This window comes from Accipiter gentilis, chromosome 17, assembly GCF_929443795.1.
Source record: "Accipiter gentilis chromosome 17, bAccGen1.1, whole genome shotgun sequence".
NCBI classification, from domain to species: Eukaryota; Metazoa; Chordata; class Aves; order Accipitriformes; family Accipitridae; genus Astur; species Astur gentilis.
Window position 1 is genome coordinate 29,200,781 of NC_064896.1, and position 19,783 is coordinate 29,220,563.

At 68.1% G+C, this 19,783-nt stretch overlaps 4 protein-coding genes across 19 annotated transcripts; 3 read left to right on the plus strand and 1 right to left on the minus strand.

Annotated features, from left to right (window-relative positions):
- Positions 1-285: 285 nt before the first annotated feature.
- UNC93B1 (unc-93 homolog B1, TLR signaling regulator) lies at positions 286-4,276 on the plus strand. 4 transcript variants are annotated; one of them, XM_049820342.1, is made up of 12 exons: positions 286-372; positions 1,105-1,228; positions 1,308-1,449; positions 1,544-1,697; positions 1,771-1,932; positions 2,006-2,135; positions 2,221-2,314; positions 2,429-2,553; positions 2,622-2,804; positions 2,889-3,162; positions 3,405-3,523; positions 3,611-4,276. In XM_049820342.1, the coding sequence occupies exons 2-12, from the start codon at positions 1,145-1,147 to the stop codon at positions 3,878-3,880; spliced, it is 1,737 nt and encodes a 578-aa protein (XP_049676299.1). In that variant the 5' UTR covers positions 286-372; positions 1,105-1,144; the 3' UTR covers positions 3,881-4,276. The 4 variants fall into 4 exon arrangements, with proteins under 4 accessions (XP_049676299.1, XP_049676300.1, XP_049676301.1 ...); XM_049820343.1 differs by lacking the exon at positions 286-372 and adding an exon at positions 878-900; XM_049820340.1 differs by lacking the exon at positions 286-372 and having other exon boundaries at positions 921-1,228.
- Positions 4,277-4,593: 317 nt separating this feature from the next.
- On the plus strand, positions 4,594-8,474 carry MAX (MYC associated factor X). 4 transcript variants are annotated; one of them, XM_049820399.1, is made up of 5 exons: positions 4,599-4,728; positions 4,981-5,007; positions 6,371-6,478; positions 7,166-7,289; positions 7,384-8,466. In XM_049820399.1, the coding sequence occupies exons 1-5, from the start codon at positions 4,693-4,695 to the stop codon at positions 7,569-7,571; spliced, it is 483 nt and encodes a 160-aa protein (XP_049676356.1). In that variant the 5' UTR covers positions 4,599-4,692; the 3' UTR covers positions 7,572-8,466. The 4 variants fall into 4 exon arrangements, with proteins under 4 accessions (XP_049676357.1, XP_049676358.1, XP_049676356.1 ...); XM_049820402.1 differs by having other exon boundaries at positions 4,678-4,728; positions 6,371-6,477; positions 7,159-7,289; positions 7,384-8,473; XM_049820400.1 differs by lacking the exon at positions 4,981-5,007 and having other exon boundaries at positions 4,594-4,728; positions 6,371-6,477; positions 7,159-7,289; positions 7,384-8,474.
- Positions 8,475-8,568: 94 nt separating this feature from the next.
- Positions 8,569-13,439, minus strand: FNTB (farnesyltransferase, CAAX box, beta). Of its 2 annotated transcripts, none has more exons than XM_049820366.1 (12): positions 13,270-13,439; positions 11,892-11,956; positions 11,514-11,586; positions 11,089-11,180; positions 10,518-10,664; positions 10,311-10,394; positions 10,131-10,217; positions 9,913-10,042; positions 9,661-9,793; positions 9,236-9,347; positions 9,036-9,150; positions 8,569-8,930 (listed from the first exon to the last, which is right to left on the minus strand). In XM_049820366.1, exons 1-12 carry the CDS (start codon positions 13,366-13,368, stop codon positions 8,823-8,825), a joined length of 1,245 nt encoding a protein of 414 aa, XP_049676323.1. In that variant the 5' UTR covers positions 13,369-13,439; the 3' UTR covers positions 8,569-8,822. The 2 variants fall into 2 exon arrangements, with proteins under 2 accessions (XP_049676323.1, XP_049676322.1); XM_049820365.1 differs by having other exon boundaries at positions 8,569-8,933; positions 13,270-13,438.
- Positions 13,440-15,921: 2,482 nt separating this feature from the next.
- On the plus strand, positions 15,922-19,782 carry RAB15 (RAB15, member RAS oncogene family). 9 transcript variants are annotated; one of them, XM_049820387.1, is made up of 8 exons: positions 16,320-16,489; positions 16,931-16,950; positions 17,568-17,628; positions 17,773-17,833; positions 17,942-18,019; positions 18,115-18,204; positions 18,762-18,827; positions 18,926-19,782. In XM_049820387.1, exons 1-8 carry the CDS (start codon positions 16,365-16,367, stop codon positions 19,079-19,081), a joined length of 657 nt encoding a protein of 218 aa, XP_049676344.1. In that variant the 5' UTR covers positions 16,320-16,364; the 3' UTR covers positions 19,082-19,782. The 9 variants fall into 9 exon arrangements, with proteins under 9 accessions (XP_049676345.1, XP_049676344.1, XP_049676346.1 ...); XM_049820390.1 differs by having other exon boundaries at positions 16,377-16,489; positions 16,678-17,066; XM_049820396.1 differs by having other exon boundaries at positions 16,383-16,489; positions 16,678-16,950.
- The last annotated feature ends 1 nt before the right edge of the window (position 19,783 follows it).

Below are 19,783 nucleotides of genomic sequence, written 5' to 3' on the forward strand. Positions count from 1 at the left end.
GAATCCCCCGCTACCGGCTGGGCCGGATCCTGCCCGGGCTCCCGGTGACGGAGATTTTACCCTCGGCCCTGCCCAGAGATCTCCCCACCCTGCCCCGGGGCACCGGCACTGCACGGCCATGGGCACCCCGCCATCGCCACGTGCCCGGATGCCCTCCCAGCCCTGGGTTTTGGGTGACACGAGGACAAGCGTATGCCCCGCCAACCCCCCAAACCAGCCTCACACCCCCAAAACGAGGTGTCCCCCCACCCAGGGCACCCTGCCACATCACCCAGGGCTGGGAAAGGGAAGCGAGAGCGGCAGGGCCCAGAGCGGGACAGGCACCCAGTGCCACGGGCCACCCCGAGCTGGCAGCACCCACACCAGGGCCCGGTGGGGGTGCTGAGGGGGTGGGGGGGGGGACACAGGGGTGCTGGGGAGCAGGGTGCTGTGCAGGGAGCGGAACGGGGGCCGTGTGGGTTGGGGTGGGTGCTGTGCGAGGGGGGGTGCAATGGGTGCTGTGCAGGGGAGGGGTGTCAGAGTGCCGTGTGAGGGGGTGTGCAATGGGTGCTGTGAAGTGTGTGGGGGGGTGTCAGGGTGCTGTGCAGGTTGGGGTGGGATGGGTGCTGTACGGGGGGGCACTCAGGATGCTGAGGATAGGCGCAGGGTGGGGGAGTACGGGCTGGAGGCGGCGGCAGCGCAGGCGGACCGGGACCGGGACCCGGACCCGGGGGGGCTGCGGGACACGAGGGGTGCGGGACACGGTGGGGGGTGTGCAGGACCCGGGGAGGGGGGTTGGGGGTGCCGGAGCGGCCCCTTTAAACCCCCCCCCCCCGGTCCTGCCCGCCCCGTCCCAGTCCGAAAGAGGAAGCACAGCCCGCTCCGCCCCCCCCCCCCGCCGGGCCGGCCCGCACGGCTCCGGTACTGGGGAGCAGGGGGCTGGGGACCAGTGTGGGGGTGCTGGGCGCAGGGGTGCAAAGCACGTGGGTGCACGGTGTAGGGGTGCAGGGTACGAGGGTGCGAGGTGCGGGGGCTGGGGGTGCTGAGCCCATGGGTGCAGCTGTGGGCGTACGAGACACGTGGGTAGAGGGTTTAGGGGTGCCAATAGTGTGTTCCCCACCCCAGCCCTGACACCATCCAGGCCCCCCCCTGCCCAGAGGCGGCGATGGAGAAAGACCCCAGCCGCTACCAGGATGCGGCCAAGATGGTGGCGGGTGATGGGTTGAGCGCCGAGGGGACGGAGACGCAGGTGAGGCCGAGGGGGGGACCCATGGGAGGCCGGGCCCGCGGTGGCCGTCCCCAGGGCTGACGGCTGGGGTAACCCGCAGCTGGACGATTTTGTGGGTGCTCACCCCGACTACAACGAGGAAGAGGAGGAGCAGAAGTACTATCGCCGCAAGCGCCTCGGCGTCGTCAAGAACGTGCTGGCCGCTAGCCTGGCCGGCACGCTCACCTACGGTGTCTACCTGGGTATGGCCTTGCCCCTCTCTTCTGGGGACCCCCCCACTGCGGTGTAGGGGGCTCAGGGCAGGGGGTGACGGCTGCTGGAACCCCCCCCCCCCAGGCCTCCTGCAAATGCAGCTGATCCTGCACTATGATGAGACTTACCGGGAGGTGAAGTACAGCAACATACAACTGGAGGACATTGACCGCAAGGTGCTGATGGGCATCAACATCACCCCTGTCGCAGCGCTGCTCTACACACCCATCCTCATCAGGTACGGTGCCGCCCACGCTCCCCACCGGCACACCGGCACGGGGGCCCACGCTTCTCCCTCCTCGCCCCGGCAGGTTTTTCGGCACCAAGTGGGCCATGTTTCTGGCAGTGGGCATCTACGCCCTCTTCGTCTCCAGCAACTATTGGGAGCGCTACTACACGCTGGTGCCCTCCGCTGTGGCCATTGGGGTCGCCATCGTTCCTCTCTGGGCTTCCATGGGCAACTACATCACACGGTAGGCAGCGGTGGGGGGGGACAGGGTGGGTAGGGGGACCAGGGAGCACCAGCTGACCCACCGTGCCTTGCAGGATGGCCCAGAAGTACTACGAGTACGTCAACTACAAGGAGGAGCACGTGCAAGAGCAGCAGCGGGCGCCACGGGGTGCCTGCAACACCTACATCATCATCTTCCAGACCGTCTTCTACACCTGCTTCCATGTGAGTGCCAGCAAGGCGCGTGGCGTGGGCAGGGGGCCACGCCAGGCAGCCCAGCACTGAGCATCCCCCCCTCTATGTCTTGCAGCTAAGCTTCGTCTGCGCTCAGATGCCCATGCTCTTCTTCCTCAACAATTACCTCTACCAGCTCAACCACACACTCTTCGGAGTCAAGCACTGCGGTGAGCGCACGGGCGCGGGATGGCACGGTGGTGTGTGGTGTGGCATGACGCGGTGGCATGGGGACCATCCCGGTTGGGGCTGAGCTGTGGCATGTGTGCCACCCTCCCCGGTAGGGACCCTGAGCCACGGCACGCTGCCCGGCTTCAACAAGACGGTGCTGCAGAGCCTGCCCCGCAGCATCAACCTCATCATTGTGGAGAGTGCCCTGATGGCAGCCGCCTTCCTCGCCATGCTGGTGGTGAGTGCCAGGGTGGGCAGGGGATGGGACGGAACGCCGGCAGTGCCTCACCCACGGTTGCGCGGCAGGTCCTGGTGCTCTGCGGCTCAGCATATCGGCCCACGGAAGAGATCGACCTGCGCAGCATCGGCTGGGGGAACATCTTCCAGCTGCCCTTCAAGCACATGCGGGACTACCGCCTGCGCCACCTCTTCCCCTTGTTTATCTACAGCGGCTTCGAGGTGCTCTTCATCTGCACCGGCTTCTCCTTGGTAGAGCCTGGGGACGGGGCGGGGAGGGGGGTGACAGAGTGGGGACAGCCCAGCCGGGTGACGCTGAGCCTGTCCTCGCTGCAGAACTACGGCGTGTGTGCCCTGGGGCTGGAGAATCTGGCGTACCTTCTCATGGCCTACGGCTTCTCTGCCTCGGCTTGCTCCAGCCTGGCACTCTGCATGCTGCGCCTGAGGCGGCAGATCCCGCTGCTGGCCGGAGCCCTCATTCACGCTGCCCTCCTGGTGACTCTCTTCTGCTGGGCACCCGAGCCCCGGCACCTGGTCCAGGCACCTCTGCTCTACTCCATAGCCGTGCTCTGGGGCATGGGGAGCGCCCTCAACAAGACTGGCATTAGCAGTGAGTACCGGAAGGTCTCCGACACAGCCTCTCTTGTCCTCTGGCACTGCCAGGTTGTCCCCAGCTCCCCAACGCATCCTCTCCTTGTATCCCCCGGCACCGCAACCTGCTGGTCCCCAGCTCCTTGGACTTGCTGACAGGGAGCGGGACAGGCCTACTGCGGCTGGATCCTGCTAACAGTGCCCCGAGACGGGACACCAGAACAGGAGGGGGATGCTGACAGCTGGTCTCCTCTGGCGCAGTCCTCCTGGGCGTGCTGTACGAGGACAAGGAGCGCCAAGACTTCGTCTTCACCATCTACCACTGGTGGCAAGCTCTGGCGATCTTCACCGTCTACCTGTGGTCGGGGCTGCCCATGAAGGTAAGCGTGGCTGGGTGCCACCTCCGGTGCCTGCCAGGCTCAGGGGGGTGCAGTGCCACGCTAATCCCCTGCTTTGCCCTCCTGCAGGCCAAGCTTTCCATCATGCTGCTGACGCTGGCGGTGGCGGTGGGGGCCTACCTCTGGATGGAGCACAAGGTGGCACAGCACGTGGCATACCGCCTGCCCCGCATCCCCCGCCCACGCCACAAGATGCATGGCTACCGTTACTTGGAGGAGGACGATTCCGACGAGACCGGCTCGGAGGGTGACGGTGGCAAGGACAACAATGACGAACACCCAACAGAAGCCACCAGAGGGGACGAACTGCCAAAAGATGATGGGGACCAGCTGGGTTAGAGACAGCCTGTCCTGCCCCACCGCCATGGTGCTGCCCCCAAGCCGCCTCTCTGAAACTGAAGGGAGGGTCCACAGCCCTCCCTGAAGCTGCCCAAACCCCCCGAGCGGGCCCAAACTTCCACAGGCTCTCCTCAGGCTAGGCTTACAGCCCCCCCAGGCAGACCCTCAGACCACCAGGCCAGACCCGCAGCCCCCCCAGGCCAGACCCACAGACCCTCTGGCCAGGCTTGCAGGCCCCCTAGGCAGACCCTCAGCCCCTAGGCAGGCCTGCAGGCCCTCAGGCCAGACCCACAGCCCCCCCAGGCCGGGCCTGCAACCCCCAGGCCAGGCCCGCAGCCCCCCAGGCAGGCCCACAGCCCCCCCCCGCCACCCCCTGAGGTACCACATCCAAGCCGGTCCGGTTCCCCTTTGCACCTTTATGGCTCAATAAAAGCTCTTCCGCCCGCCGCCTCCGCGCCCGCTGCCGCCGTACTCCGCCTTCGCGTCGTCGCAGCTTCGCCGCCCTCCATGAGGGGAAGCGAGCACTGGGGGACACCCTGGGCTGGGGGGGGGGGGGGGGGGGGAAGCGGGACTACAGCTCCCGGCGTACACCGCGCTCCCGCGCGGTGCACGCCGGGAGCTGTAGTCCCCCGCCCTGCGCCAACTCATTGCTCCTCCTCCTCCGGCGGACTCCCTTACCCACAATTCCCCTCGAAGCAGGGAGGGAGGGGCGAGCGGTTGGCGGAGGGGCGGTCACGTGCGGCGGCGCCTGCGCGCTGCCGGCTGTTGTTGTGGCGGCGGCGCGGCCCGCGGCTCCCCCCCGGCCGGTAGCGATGAGCGACAACGATGACATCGAGGTGGAGAGCGACGTGAGTCGGTCCCCGTTACCGGGACACCCCCCACACACCCCCCCTCACACCTCCCAACGACGCTCCCCCTCCCCCGGTACCCGTCGGGGACGGGGTAGCTGTGGCGGAGCGGCGGGGGGGGGGTGGGTAACGTTTGGTTTCTCTCTTCCCTTCCATCACGGCCCCGTTTCCCGGTGTCCCGTCCCCCGTCCCCCCCCTCCTTCCTTTTCCTCTTCCTCTTCCTCCTCCTCCCCGCCGGTCCGGTCCCCTCAGGAGGAGCAGCCGAGGTTTCAGTCCGCGGTACGTCCCTGCCGCCCCCCCGGTACCGGGAGCACGTGGGGGCGAGGGGGGCAGGGAAGGAGGGGCGGGGGGGGGGGGGGGGGGACACGACTTGTGGGGCTGCGTCACTTGAGGGGGATGTGTGGTTTTTGGGGGTGTCCTGTGGGGCTGGGGCCTGGGGAGGGGACGTTTGTGGGGCTGGGGCTCACTGGGGGTGGGGGGGGAACTGGGGGGCTGGGGGGGGGTTGGGGGAGGACTTGTGGGGCTTGGGTCTCTCGGAGGGGGGGAAATCTGGGGGGCTGGGGCTTGGGAGAGGGACGCAGGTGTGGGGCTGTGTATCTTAAGTGGGGGGGAATACCTTGGGGGTGGGGGGCATGGAGTCAGAGGTTTGGGGGGGGTGATATGGGGCTTATGTCTCTTGGGGAGGTGTTTGGGGGGGCTGTGGGATGTGGGGTGGTGGGTTTGGGGTGTAATATATGAGGCTGGGGTCTCTCGAGGGGCGTGTGTTTGGGGGGGGGATCTGTGGGGCTGGGGCTCTTCGGGGGAGGGGGAGTGTGGGGCTGGTGCTTTTGGGGGGGAAGTGGGGGTGTCTCTCTTGGGGGGGTGTAATGTGTGGGGCTGCATCTCTTGGGGGAGGAGATGTGGGGGTCGTGTCTTTTGGGGGCATCTGGAGCTGTCTCTCTGGGGAGGCTGTCTCTGGCGGGGGGGTGTGTGGGCCCGAATTTTGGGGGTGTATGACACTGGGGGTTGTGCTTTTGCGGGGGATGCATTGGGTTGTGCCTCTTGGCAGAGAGCAGATAGGGGGGCCTGTGTCTGGTTGTTTTGGGGGGGGGGGGGGCATGTCTCAGGGGGTGCAGGACAGAGTCGCGAGGTGCTCCTGGCCCTTGGGGCTGTGCTGTCCCCCACTCTGCTCCCCAGCTCTGTGTCGTGTGTCCCCCCACGCCCCTCCCGGTGGGTGCTCAGGGCTGCCCCGGCAGCAGGAAACTGCCCACGGGCTCCGACGGGCCGGGGAGGGGGGAAACCGAAAGCAACGGGAGCCACCTCCTCCCACGCCCTCGCCCTGCGCCGGAGGTGTCGCGGCCGCCATGCCGCCCGGCCGAGGAGGGCTCGGGGGTTCGGCCGAGCTCCCGCACCGGCTCCGGGCACCTCATCCGAAGCTGCCAGCGAGGGATTTTTTTTTGGGTGAAGGTCGGCAGCCCGGCTTCTCCTGCCCTGGCCTCTCCACCAGGCGAAGCGGGGCGGCTGCCGAAACGCTAACGAGGCTTTTTCACGTTGACTTCTGGGACCCGGTGGGCTGTCCTGCAGCACCCATGGGAGAGGGGAGCAGGTCGCGGTTTCCCCCGTGGTGCCACCCCCTCAGGCTCCCCTCTCCTTTCCCTCTCAGGCCGACAAACGGGCTCATCACAACGCGCTGGAGCGCAAGCGCAGGGACCACATCAAGGACAGCTTCCACAGCCTGCGGGACTCCGTCCCCTCCCTCCAAGGAGAGAAGGTGAGTTTATGGAGCGTGGTGGGAGCCCAGCCACACACCCACCTGGCATCCGGGCCCACGGCACCGAGGCTGGACAGGGATTTCCACGGCACCAACGAGAAGCCACGTCAGCGGGGCTGAGCCACGGTTCCTTGCCCGCGGGGCCTGCCGAGTGGCATTCCTGGGGGCAGATCGTGCACCCCGGCCCAGCCCCAGCCTCCGGCACCGCCTGGTTTTTTGGGAAGACAGAGGGGGCGAATCCACCTCGGGCGGCTGGATCTTCCAGGCTCGGCCACAGGGCAGCTCTGCCCGTTGGAGATAGTGGTGCTTTGCTTGGCGGCGGTGGGGCTGTCAGCACCCTCGTGCACAACAGGGACTTCTTGTTTCGGGATGCCGCAGTGGGGGATGTTTTGGCTGGGGCTGGTGCTCTCGGTCCAAGCCAAGCACCGTCAGTGGGGTCCAGAAATGAGCCCTCCCGTTGCCAGCAAGGCGCTGCCCCGCCGCAGGGGTCCCCGGTTGGGTCCCCGGAGAAGACGAGAGTTGGGCTTTGGTTTTCCCAGTGACATCAGCACAGCGGAGCTACGGCAAAATCCTTTCTGCTGCGCTGTGGGTGGGACGGGGCAGATGAAACCCTGCCGGTTCCGTCCCCCCCCACACACCCGGGCTAGGTCTTTATCTTGCCTCTGTCTTTTCTCACTATTGCAACAGGCATCCCGGGCCCAAATCCTGGACAAAGCCACAGAGTACATCCAGTACATGCGCCGGAAAAACCACACGCACCAGCAGGACATCGATGACCTCAAGCGGCAGAACGCTCTCCTGGAGCAGCAAGGTGAGGGGGTCCCACGGGAGCCGGGCTCGGGGAGGGGGGGTGACACGCGTGCCGGAGCCCCCGGGGGGAGTGACGCGGTGGCCCTCCCTTGCAGTGCGTGCGCTGGAGAAGGCCCGGTCGAGCGCCCAGCTGCAGGCTAACTACCCCTCGACGGACAACAGCCTCTACACCAACCCCAAGGGCAGCACCATCTCCGCCTTCGACGGCGGCTCCGACTCCAGCTCCGATTCGGAGCCCGACGAGCCGCAGAGCAGGAAGAAGCTGCGCATGGAGGCCAGTTAGGCCCCCCCGCGGCTCCCCGCCCGCCCACCGGCTGCGTAAGGACTCTCTCCCTTCTCTCGTAGAGGCTCTCGGACTGCAGCTTCCCAGCCCTCCCCGGCCCTTTTCCCCGCTCTAACCGCAACGGCCCCGGGAGAAGCCGGCCGGGCAGGGCCTCGCAGCGCCCGCCCGACAGACTTGGGGGGGATGCGGGGGCTGCGAGGAGACGTCCCTGCCGCCCTCCCACAACTAGCGAGCCCCTCTCCCCTCTGATTTTATATGAGCATTTCTATTTATACCCGGGGACCATGGCAGTCCTGAGCTGAAGGGTGAGGCTGTGCAGGTGCTGGGCAGCACCCCCCCCCCGCCTCCCTGTGCCCCCCCCAAAAGGCTGGGCCCTGCAGGGAGCTGCACCTGGCCCCCCCCGCCCCCCGGCAAGCGCTGGGGGTCTCGCTATTTATTTTCTGCGTGTGCAATTCCACCTGCCCCCAGCGCCTGCGAGAGCCGGGGGGGGCAGCGCCCACACCCCTCCCTCCACGGGCTGCAGAGCCGGAGGGGGGGCCCAGGCTGGGTGGTCTGCGTGTGCATCCTGCCCCCCCTCTTCCTTCCCTCCCTCGCCCCTCCAAAACGCCTCCCCCGGCCCCATCCCACCTCCGTGGCATTTTCTGAACTCTAGTGTCCCGTCCCTGCCCCGTAGGTGACCCCATCCCCTGTCCCCATTTCGATGCCATTCATTCCATGGATCTAAGGTATGTTGTACATACTGCCCAGAGTTGTCTTGCAAGTTAAGGCTTCCCTTTACTATAAGACTATAAATAATAAAAAAAAAAAAAACTTATTTTATCCTTCCCCGTGGTAGCTGCGTGTTTTTGGGGCGGGAAGGCACCAGGGCAGCTCCCGGCACGGGCTGGAAACAGCTGGAGCTCGGTGTCACCTCCTGCCCCGCGTCCCCAGGGTCACCATTGGTGGGCACGGAGGCGGTGGCAGCTCCGTGCCCTCCCTGCGCACAGGAGACGGCAGGTGTCGGTTCTGGTTTATTGATGCCAAAAGCTCTGCCACGTCCCGTGTCCCCCTTGGCCAGCTTGGCTCCTGCCGGGAGGGCAGCCAGATGCCCGGCCCGGTGGCAGCAGGACCTGACGGCCACGGGGCAGGCCGGTTTTTGGTATTGCTAGCACCCTGAGGACCTCGCTCTGCCCGTCCACGCCGAGATGCCACGGCAGCTCCCCACCGGCCCCGGGCAGGGCTGCTCCACACAGTCTGGGGGCAGCGGGGCCCCTAGTTGGCAGCGGCCGCTGGCTCCAGGCTGGGCACAGGCTGCTGCAAGAAGTGCATCACTGCTCTTGCCACCTTTTCTGGGGTGATGTTGTAGACGGGGTGCGTGGCCTGCTGTGAGAGAGAGAGAGAGAGAGAGAGGAGTTCATTGCTTTTTCTGGTGTTGCAGAGGACAGGCACAGGCCAGGCAGCTCATGGCAATGCCCGGCAACCTACCAGGCGGTTCTCCGGGCCGCCCAGGACCACTTCGTGGTGGAGGTCGCCGCTGCCGAAATGCTGGGCAATGGCCAGCCCGCTCAGGCAGTAGCAGGTGTGGTAGAAATCTCGGGACCTGGGGGGAGGGGGATACTGGGGTGCTGAGCAGGGGGCTGGGGCATCAGGCAGCCCCCAACCCCCCACCCCAAGCTGATACTCACTTGCCCGGCTTATCGAGCAGCCCCCCAGCCGGGCACTGGCAGCACAGGAGGATGTATTCCTGCAACGCCAACTGGTGAAACATCCAGCGTTCCATGCTGAGCGCCGTGTCGCCTGGAGGGGGAAGCCGGTGAAATGGCTGGTGCCAGGGGGTCCCAGAGAGGTAGCGAACCACACACACCCCCCGGAGCCTTCCCGCACATCCCAGGGAACCACCAAGGCCCTGGCCCAGCAGACAGTCGAGCCTCGCTGCCAAAAAGCCCGTGGGAAAGCACGAGTCGCCCACCCCTGAGAACGGATGTTGAGGATGCCCGAGTTACTCTGTGCTTCGTTCCCTCGTGAAAACACCTTCCTCCCTTCCGAGATGCCGTTTTGGGGGCAGAGAAAGCCGGGACGTCCCCCCCTCCGCCACCCACAGCCGACTCACCCCTGGCGTGCAGAGCACGGTGGAGCAGGGGCAGGAGGCCAGCTTGCCAGAAGGAGTAGCAGCCGTCCACCAGCTTGTTGCAACGGCCCTGGAAGCCGCCCTCGAAGCACATCTGCCGGCTGGTCACCCAGCGCTGTGGGGGACGGACAGGAGCGGGTGTCAGCGTGAGGACGGGGACCTCCCCGGCACCACCAACCTGCCGTGACCCGTCCCGGCTAAGCGCCAAGGGGCCGCGGGCATGGTGCCGCTCACCAGCAAGCTCCGGAGGTTCAGCAGATGTTCCTTCTTGAGGATGACCAAGGCCGCCATACCGCAGAAGGTGTACCCGCCGTGGGCCTCCATGCCTGGCACCCCACCGATGCCGCCCTCCCAATTCTGGCACCTGCGCGCAGGTGGCGGGGTCAGGACGTCGCCGACGCGCGGGGCCGTCCCCTGTCTCCCACCCGTCCCCCATGTACGCCGGCTCTCACCTCGCTATCCACTCGGCCGTCCCGGCAAAGAGCGCCGGAGTGAGGATGTTGGTCAGCGAGGCCACGGAGGCGGCACAGTAGGCGCTCCTGGGGGAGACAGGCGCTCAGGGCCGTGGCACCGGCTCCCCCGCCGCGGCACCCAGCCGTTTTCCCCCCCCGCAGCCCGCGGCGCTCGCCCACCTGACGTCCACCTCGCCGCCGACGTGCATGAGGAAGGAGCCGTCGGGCTGCTTCAGCGAGTGCAGGTACTCCAGCAGCTTCTTCCTGCAAGAGCCAGCGAGCTGTGAGAAGCTGGGGGGGACATGCACACACACGCATCCTGCCTCCCCCCGGCCCCGCGCCGGCTGGCTGAGCCCCCCACACACACCTTCAAGGCGCCGGCCGTACCTGTCGATGACGCCGAACGCCTCCTCTGTGCCGATGATGCAGAGCGCGTTGACGGCGGCGTAGGTGGGGGCGAGGTGGGGGTGCTGGCCGGGGCCCCCCCCAAAGCCACCCTGGGGGCTCTGGCAGCGGCTCAGGAACTGGCAGACGCTATGAGGGGGGGTGAGGAAAAGGGGGCTCAGCACTTTCCAGCCTCACCACTGGCACCCGGTGGGTTGATATCTCCCACCTGGGCGAGGGAGACCCCTCCTCACCGCTGCCCGCAGCAGGAGCTCCATGGCTGCCAGCGGGACAGGGGCCAGCCCAGCCCCGTTAAACCCCGGTTCCCCCCCCCCACGGAGATCAAAGCCAAGGGTTATCTCTCTCCCTCGCTCTCTCTCCCCTATCTCCATCCGTCACGAGATGCTGGCTGGAAGAATAGGCAGCATTGACGGCCGCGGGGGAGAGACAAAGCATTCCTTTGCTCCCGGGGACAGCGGGAGGTGGCACCTCCAGCATCACACGGGTGGCCGGCGGGGGGGTCCCCAGGCTGCTGTTACCGTCCCCCTCTCCGGCTCTCGCCGGTGCCACTTACTCGGAGGCAACCGACTGGGGAATGGGCTCGTCCAGAAGCTCCAAGCTGTGCAGGATCCAGTAGCAGAGCCAGGGCCGGCTGGCGTCCAGACACTGCGGGGAGACCAGAGGGGATAGTCAGGGTGGCCGGGGAGCGGTGGGGGAGCTGGGAGCGCAGGCAGGAGCAGGCAGAGCTCTTGCAGCAGAGGGTACAGGCAGGAGACACCCCCGCAGCGCCCCAAGCTGCTGCTGCTGCCCCAGAGCATCACCACAGGGACGTATGTGACCCAAGGGGACGTTAGGAACCTCTGCCCCGGGGCTGGCAGTGATGGAATTGGGGCCGGCAAACGCCCGGTGACGACTCCGGCAGCGGCCCCGGGAGCGAAGGGTTTGCCCCAGCCGAAGGGCAGAGCAGAAAGCCGGCAACACTGCCGGCATCGCAGGTACCTCGTAGGCTTCGGTCAGCTGCCGGAGGCCTCTCTTCAGGTAATGGAAGTGCTTCTCCCGGTGCAGGACAAATCTGGAAGACAAGCAGGGCAGGGCTCGGCAGGCAAAGCGCCGGCAGCCAGGACGGCCCGGCTGAGACGGGGCTGGGGGGGGACACGAGCCCCCAGCAGACACCACCGTGTTCAGGGCTTGCCGCTGGCAGAAGTGCCAGGATCCCACCCCAAAGCCCGCAGGAGCGGCCAGTCCCTCGTGATGGGTCTCAGCAGCCACCGGAGTCGCTGGTTTGGTGAAGGGACGCGGGGAGGAGCCTTTATTTATTTTTTTATTGTTATCAAGAATTTTGGCAGCTGGCGGGAAGCAGCTGCCAGGAGAACTTACTGTGAGGCGTGATGGTTCGTCTTGCAGGCGTTGAAGATCTCCTGCACGATGTCTTCCACCTTGGTCTGCCGCCGGCCGCAGCATGGAGGCATGGTGGGAGGGAGAGGGGGGAAACAAAGATCAAGGTCAGTTCTGGAAAGCGGCTCTGCCATTCCCAAACATAGGGAGTGTCCCACCCCGAGCTCCCCGGCTCCCAGCCCGGCCAGGGGAGGGCTCCTGCCCCGTCCCAGAGCGTTTTTTCTGGCTCATGGCCGCTCCCCGTTACCGGCAGCACCGTCTCGACGCCTTCTACGGGAAAACCAAAGCCACCGAAAGCCGCTCGAGGGTCCTGCCCACCCGCAGGACGGCTTAGCAGGAGCTGCCGAGGAGCTTTGCGCCTGGGATTAGGCGAGGGTTTGGGCACCGTCCAGCGTTGCTTTTCAAACACAGCAGTTTTAAGGATAAGAGTTTGGTTCGTCCCAGGACCCCCCCATGTAAAAACACCCCAGCCTCCCTCCAAGACGGCATTGCCGGTTAACCGTTTACCGTTACCGGTAAACCGTTTACCGCCGTTAAGCGTTAACGTCCCCTCGTTTTAAACTTGAGCTCAACACGCAGCACCCCGGCACTGCAAGCTGGTGCCGTCCCAAGCCGGGGTAATCCTCCCAGCCCCCCCCAAAAAAATATCCTGGGCTTTGGCAGGGGTGTCTCAGGGGCCTTGGGGTGGGACACCCCCCGCCCCCAGATTGAGAAACACCGATGTCGCCTTTCACCCCGTCAGGGCCCGTCCTGGCACCCAGGGGAGTCACCGCCGGGGCTGGATCAGGCTCAGCCGGAGCGGGGAGGGGGGTCCAGCTGTCCCCCCGGACCCCTTCGCCCTCCCCAAGTTGGCTCTGGGGGACACGTGCGACAGCCCCCAGTGGGTGTCCGTCCCCCCCCCCCACCCCCGGGAGCTGCTGTGGCTGGTGGGTGGCAGCCACCTCCCCCCCGAAACCCCGGGTGCCCGGGCTGCTGCAACAGGCGGGTGTGGGGCCAGCAGCTGCGTGGGGAGGAACCGGGGCAGGGATCACCCGGCCCCACGGCAGCCTGGCACCCCACAGCCCGGCCCCACGGCAGCCTGGCACCCTCGGAGCCAGCTCTATGGCACTCCAGCCCTGTGGCACCCCACAGCCCGGCCCCACGGCAGCCCGGCACCCTCGGAGCCAGCCCCGTGGCGCCCTCGGAGCCAGCCCCACGGGAGCCTGGCACCCTACAGCCCGGCCCCACGGCAGCCTGGCACCCCACGCCGCGGCCCCACGGCAGCCCGGCACCTCGCAGCCCAGCCCCGCGGCCCCCCGGCCCCCGCAGCAGCCCGGCCCCCTCCGGAGCCAGCCCCGTGGCCCCCCGGCCCCGCTCCGACCTGCTCTCCGGAGGTGGCGGTCCGCAGCCCGTCGTCCCGCAGCCGCCGCCGCCCGCCGGGGGGCGGGGGGGGGGTGGAGGGGGGGGAGGCTCCCGCCATGCTGCGGGCGGCTCGCGCCGGCGGGGGCAGCGGGACGACGGCGGCCGGGCGGGGACAGACGGCCACGCCCCTCGCCCCGCCCCGCCCCGCCTCGCCCCGCCCCCCTTCGCCACCGCCCCCCTTCGCCGCCCAGGCCCCGCGCGCGCACGCGCGGCGGGACGTGCTGGGCGGGAAGGGCGCTGCGTCACGGCGTCGCCGCGCCGTGACGTCATGGCGGCGGGCGGGGCGGGGAGGGGAGGGGAGGGGGAGTGCGGGGGCTACCTGGCCGGGTCCCGGCCTCGGCGGCGCTGCCCTGCCTTATTGCGTCACTGCAGCGCTGCGTCGCGTCATCGCGCTACGGCGCTGCGTCATCGTGCCGGAGCGCTGTGTCGCGTCATCACGCTACAGCGCTACATCATCGTGCTGGAGCGCTGTATCGTGTCATCACACTACAGCACTGCATCATCGTGCTGGACCACTGTGTCGCATCACCACACTACAGCGCTGCATCATCGTGCCGGAGCGCTGTGTCACATCACTGCGCTACAGCGCTGCGTCATCACGCTGGAGCGCTGTGTTGCATCATCACGCTACAGCGCTGCATCATCGTGCCGGAGCGCTGTGTCGCGTCATCACACTACAGCGCTGCATCATCACGCCAGAGCGCTGTATCGTGTCATCACACTACAGCGTGCATCATCACGCTACAGCACTACATCATCGTGCTGGAGCGCTGTATCGTGTCATCACAGCGCTGCATCATCGTGCCGGAGCGCTGTGTCGCGTCATCACACTACAGCGCTGCATCATCACGCCAGAGCGCTGTATCGTGTCATCACACTACAGCACTGCATCATCGTGCTGGACCACTGTGTCGCATCACCACACTACAGCGCTGCATCATCGTGCCGGAGCGCTGTGTTGCGTCACCACGCTACAGCGCTGCATCATCGTGCCAGAGCGCTGCATCATCACGCCGGAGCGCTGTGTTGCATCATCACGCCGGAGCGCTGCGTCATCCCACCGGAATGCCGCATCGCTGCGCTGACGCTCTGCGTTGTGTTGTCGCGCTACGGCCCTGCGGCGTCCCCTCCACGCCGCGTGGCGCCATGCCCACGTGCCGCGCCGCGGCCTCGCGCCGGGGCATCACTGCAGGGCGCTGCGTCGGTGCCGCCTCGCTGCTGCGGCGCCACGCGGCGCCTTCGCCACGACGCTGCCCCACGCGCTGCTCTGCCGTGCTGTGCCGCCGCGGCCTGCCCCACTGCGGCCTCCTCTGCCGCGTGCTGCACCCCAGCACCCAAAACTGCACCCCAGCACCCAAAACTGCACCCCAGCACCCAGCACTGCACCCCAAACTGCACCCCAGCGCCCAAAACTGCACCCCAGCACTGCACCACTGCACCCCAGCACCCAAAACTGCACCCCAGCACTGCACCCCAGCACTGCACCCCAGCACCCTAGCACCCCAAACCGCACCCCAGCACCCAGCACTGCACCCCAACAGCCAAAACTGCACCCCAGCACCCAGCACTGCACCCCAAACTGCACCCCAGCACTGCACCACTGCACCCCAGCACCCAAAACTGCACCCCAGCACCCAGCACTGCACCCCAGCACTGCACCCCAGCACCCTAGCACCCCAAACCGCACCCCAGCACCCAAAACTGCACCCCAACACCCAAAACTGCACCCCAGCACCCAGCACTGCACCCCATACTGCACCCCAACACCCAAAACTGCACCCCAGCACCCAGCACTGCACCCCAAACTGCACCCCAACACCCAAAACTGCACCCCAGCACCCAGCACTGCACCCCAAACTGCACCCCAACACCCAAAACTGCACCCCAGCACCCAGCACTGCACCCCAGCACTGCACCCCAGCACCCTAGCACCCCAAACCGCACCCCAGCACCCAAAACTGCACCCCAACACCCAAAACTGCACCCCAGCACCCAGCACTGCACCCCATACTGCACCCCATACTGCACCCCAACACCCAAAACTGCACCCCAGCACCCAGCACTGCACCCCAAACTGCACCCCAACACCCAAAACTGCACCCCAGCACCCAGCACCGCACCCCAGCACCCACTGCCCTGCCTCGGGTCCCTCAGCCCCGGGCCCCCCGGGTGCCCCCCCGGTGCCCCCCCGGCCCCCCGCGGTGCTCCGCGGGCGCAGCTCCCCGTGGCCCCCGGTGTCCCCTGCCGCTCCCCCCGCCGTTCCCCCCGTGTCCCCCGCTCTCTCCTCGGGGGGTCCCTGCTGCCTCCCCGGCCGCCCCCTCCCCTCGTTCCCCAGTGCCCCCCCCGTGTCCCCCCCGGTGCCGCAGTACATCCCCCCCGGTGTCCCCACCTGTGTCCCCCGCCGGTGCGTCCCCCGTGCCCCCCCCCCCCCCGCCCCTTTTCCCCGGAGCATCCCCCGTGTCCCCCTCCCGGTGCTCCGGAGCATCCCCCGGTGCATCCCCGGTGCTCCCTCCCCCGTGTCCGTGCCCCCTCCCCCGGAGCATCCCCCGTGTCCCCCCCCTCCCCACAGCATCCCTCCCTCCCTCCTTCCCTCCCTCCGCCCCGCCCCGGTGCCAGCCCGGCGGCGGCGGCGGCGCAGCGCTCCCGCCCCCGGTAACGGCGGCAGCGGCGGCCCCGGCCCGGCCCGGCCCGGCCCGCCATGGCCAAGCAGTACGACGTGCTGTTCCGGTTGTTGCTGCTGGGGGATTCGGGGGTGGGCAAGACCTGCCTGCTCTGCCGTTTTACCGACAACCAGTTCCACCCCGCCCACATCTCCACCATCGGTACCGCCGCACCGGCACCGCCGCGGGACGACGGGGAGCACCCGGCAGCGGCGGGGAGCTGGAGGATGCTGCGGGAGGCGGGGGGGGGGGGGGGAACGGGAAAAAGCGGGGGGAACCGGGGAAGGGGAAAACCGGGGGAACCGGGAGTGCTGGGGGGCCGGCGGCACCGGGGAAACGGGAAAACCGAGGGAACCGGGGAACCGGGAAAGTGGGGAGCCGTGGCACCGGGGAAATGGGAAACCGTGGGAACCGGGGAGCGGGGGCACCGGGGAAACGGGAACACCGAGGGAACCGGGAGCACCGGGGAGCTGGGGAGCCGTGGTACCAGGGAAACGGGAAACCGTGGGAACCGGGAAAGTGGGGAGCCGTGGCACCGGGGAAATGGGAAACCGTGGGCACCGGGGAGCAGGGGCACCGGGGAGCGGGAAAACCGTGGGAACCGGGGAACCGGGAAAGTGGGGAGCCGTGGCTCCGGGGAAATGGGAAACCGTAGGAACTGGGGAGCCGTGGTACCGGGGAAACGGGAAACCGTGGGAACCGGGGAGCAGTGGCACCGGGAAACGGGAAACCGTGGGCAGTGGGGAACCGGGAGCACCAGGGAACTGGGGAGCCGTGGCACTGGGTTACCGGGAGCACCGGGCAGCCGCAGCACCAGGGAAATGGAAAACTGTGGGCACCGGGGAACAGGAAAACCAGGGAGCCATGGCACCGGGGAACCGGGAGCACCGGGAAACAGCAGGCACCGGGGAACAAGGGAGCCGTGGGCACCGGGAAACCGGGAACAGCAGGCGGCTGCAGCACCAGGGAACCGGGAAACCGTGGGCATGGGGGAGCCGGGAGCACCGGGCAGCCGCAGCACAGGGGAACTGAGAAACCGGGGCACCGGGGAACCGGGGCACACTGGGGAACCGGGAACGGGGAGCACCGGGAAACCGTGGGCACCGGGGAGCTGCAGTACCAGCGCACCGGGAAAGCGAGGGCACTGGGCAGCCGTGGCACCGGGGAACCGGGAGCAGCGGGCAGCTGCGGCACCGGGGAACCGGGAAAACCAGGGGCACCAGGGAGCTGCGGCACTGGGGAGCTGGGGGTACTGGGGAGCCACAGCACGGCAAAACCGGGGACACCGGGAGCACCGGGAGCACCCACCTGGCAGCGGGACCGGGGCCAGCACCCACGCAGTGACCCAGCACCGGGGCCGCCTGCCAGGCCTGGGACCGGGTGTGGGCACCGGCACCGGGCTGCTACTGGGGCACCGGGCCACGGCGGGGCTGCGGCTCTGGGTACGGGCGAGTCCCGGCACCCGGTTTGGCGGCACGGCCGGGCTTGGGGTGCACCAGGAGAGGGTGGGGGGACCAGAGGGACCCTGGTGGCAGCGGCTCGCGTGATGGGGGGGACACACCGGGGCACCCCATAACCTCTCCGCTCCCCATCCCAGGCGTCGACTTCAAGATGAAGACCATCGAAGTGGACGGCATTAAGGTGCGGATACAGATCTGGTGAGTGCCGGTGCCGGGCCCTGAGGTGGGGGGAATTTGAGGGGGGGGGGGGCTGAACCCTTTTCTCACCCCCCCGGCTGGGGGCTGAGGCCTGACGAACTCATGCCATGGGTGGCAGCGCTGACCCGCTCTCCCCGGCTGCAGGGACACGGCAGGCCAGGAGCGGTACCAGACCATCACCAAGCAGTATTACCGGCGGGCACAGGTACGGGGCGGGGGGGGTCCCATCCTGGTGCACAGGAGAGGGGAAACTGAGGCACGAGGGGGTGCGTGCGTGTGTCAATGGGGGTGTAAGCTCCCCCCTCTCCCGCAGGGCATCTTCCTGGTGTACGACATCGGCAGCGAGCGCTCCTACCAGCACATCGTGAAGTGGGCGAGCGACGTGGATGAGGTCGGGGGTGCGGGGAGGTCTGGGGGGGGTCCCGTCCCCCACCCCGTGGCCGGGGGGGGGGGGGGGGTGTCCTCACACCACCCCCTCCTCCCCAGTACGCACCAGACGGCGTCCAGAAAATCCTCATCGGGAACAAGGCGGACGAGGAGCACAAGAGGCAAGTGGCCAAAGAGCAAGGGCTGCAGGTGAGCGGGGGCTGGCGTGTGCCCCCGGGGGGGCCAGGGCCCCCCCCTGCACCCCCAGCATGGCCAGGGATGCCCTCCCCGAGCCCCCCTTTGCACTCCCCAGGGACCCCAACAACCCTGCTGCAGCCCTGCCTGTGTCCAGGGACACCCCCCTCCCGCACCCCAAGCATCCCCAGGCCCCCCCCCAGGCTCCTGCACCCCTCGGTGAGTCCAGGGACCCCTCCACGGTATGTTTGCACCCCCAGGGCTGCTCCTAAGCCTCTCTGTTCCCACCCCCGAAGACCCCCAGGCCTCCCCTGCACCTCCAGCATGGCCAGGGACCCCCAAAAACGCCCAGTGCCCCCCCTCAGGACCCCTGCACCCAGTGTCCGGCGCCCCAGGGGATGCCCCTATGCCAGCCCGCCCCCCCCCCCCCCAGTGCCACCACAGACAGCACAGCTTGTCCATCTGTCCGTGCCTGACTGTGCACGTGCTGGCCGGGGGGGGGGCTGGGGTTGGTGACACTCCCCCCCCCCCCCAAATTACGGTGATGCCGCCGCCGGCCCCTTGCCCTGCAGCTGGCCAGGGAGTACGGGATGGATTTCTACGAGACCAGCGCCTGCAGCAACCTCAACATCAAGGAGGTGCGGGGGGGACACGACACGGGACTTGGGGGGGGGGGCGGGGGGGCCAGGGTGGGGGGTCCCCCAGGCTCACCCCCCCACACACTCCTCTCCCGCAGTCCTTCACGCGGCTGACGGAGCTGGTGCTGCAGGCACACCGCAAGGAGCTGGAGGGGCTGCGGGGCCCCCCCCGCGCCCCTGCTTTGGCCCACCTGGAGGAGGACGAGCAGCAGCCCCTGGGCAGCGAGGACAGCCCCAAAGGCTGCTGGTGTTGAAGCCTGGAACCCCCCCCGACCCCCCGACTCCCCACCCCCCCCGGGCTGTGTTGGGGGGGGCACGGTGGGTGTGGGATTGGGGTAGTGGAAGAGGGGGGAGTGGGGGGCAGCGAGTGCCTGGTGGCAGGGGGTGACCCTGGACCCCCCCCCTCAGGGATGGCGGGGGCCTGGCAGGCGTTGCAGGGGTGCCCCCCACCTGACACCCGCGCTTCCCCTTGGTGGCAGGGGTGGGGGGTGTCACGGGTGCTGTGTGCCCACCCTGTGCCCGTGGGACCCCCCCCCGCCACGTTTACACACACACACACACACGGTTTGCAGAATAAAGGTGATGCTGGAGGTGGCCAGTGGCTCCTGCGCTGCCACGGGGGGCTGCAGGGACAGTGCCATGCCGGTGGCGTGGTGCCACAACGGCCGTGCCCCCACCGGAGCCCCTGGCACCGCGGGGCAGCCGCCGGCACCGGGCAAGCGGGGCAGAGCGCTGCGGGCAGAGCTGGGCCACCGCAACCCGAGCGGTTATCAATAATTGAGGCTGCTCCGGGGCTGCCGGCATGGTGTCCCCTTTCTAGGCTTGGGGGGGACGGGTCCGTGGGGCACTGTGTCCGTCACCGCTACCCGGTGAGGCTGCCAGCTCGGCCCCGGGCATAGGAACAGCCCCACGGGGATTCAGGAGCTGGCCCCAGCAGAGACATGGCCAACATGGTC

What these genes read in the sequence shown, in the direction of transcription:
- UNC93B1 (XM_049820342.1), top strand. Translation starts at nt 1,145, where the DNA reads ATGGAGAAAGACCCCAGCCGCTACCAGGATGCGGCCAAGATGGTGGCG. An exon ending in CACCTACGGTGTCTACCTGG is followed by an intron (nt 1,450 to 1,543) that starts GTATGGCCTTGC and finishes CCCCCCCCCCAG; the next exon opens with GCCTCCTGCAAATGCAGCTG. An exon ending in TCTGCACCGGCTTCTCCTTG is followed by an intron (nt 2,805 to 2,888) that starts GTAGAGCCTGGG and finishes TCCTCGCTGCAG; the next exon opens with AACTACGGCGTGTGTGCCCT.
- MAX (XM_049820402.1), top strand. Translation starts at nt 4,693, where the DNA reads ATGAGCGACAACGATGACATCGAGGTGGAGAGCGAC. An exon ending in ACATCGAGGTGGAGAGCGAC is followed by an intron (nt 4,729 to 4,980) that starts GTGAGTCGGTCC and finishes CGGTCCCCTCAG; the next exon opens with GAGGAGCAGCCGAGGTTTCA. An exon ending in CGCTCTCCTGGAGCAGCAAG is followed by an intron (nt 7,290 to 7,383) that starts GTGAGGGGGTCC and finishes CCTCCCTTGCAG; the next exon opens with TGCGTGCGCTGGAGAAGGCC.
- FNTB (XM_049820365.1), bottom strand. Translation starts at nt 13,368, where the DNA reads ATGGCGGGAGCCTCCCCCCCCTCCACCCCCCCCCCGCCCCCCGGCGGG. An exon ending in CCGCCACCTCCGGAGAGCAG is followed by an intron (nt 11,957 to 13,269) that starts GTCGGAGCGGGG and finishes GGCCGGCGGCAG; the next exon opens with ACCAAGGTGGAAGACATCGT. An exon ending in GCGTTCGGCGTCATCGACAG is followed by an intron (nt 10,395 to 10,517) that starts GTACGGCCGGCG and finishes TGGCTCTTGCAG; the next exon opens with GAAGAAGCTGCTGGAGTACC.
- RAB15 (XM_049820387.1), top strand. Translation starts at nt 16,365, where the DNA reads ATGGGAAACCGTGGGAACCGGGGAGCGGGGGCACCGGGGAAACGGGAA. An exon ending in CACCAGGGAACCGGGAAACC is followed by an intron (nt 16,951 to 17,567) that starts GTGGGCATGGGG and finishes TCCCCATCCCAG; the next exon opens with GCGTCGACTTCAAGATGAAG. An exon ending in GGGCGAGCGACGTGGATGAG is followed by an intron (nt 18,020 to 18,114) that starts GTCGGGGGTGCG and finishes CCTCCTCCCCAG; the next exon opens with TACGCACCAGACGGCGTCCA.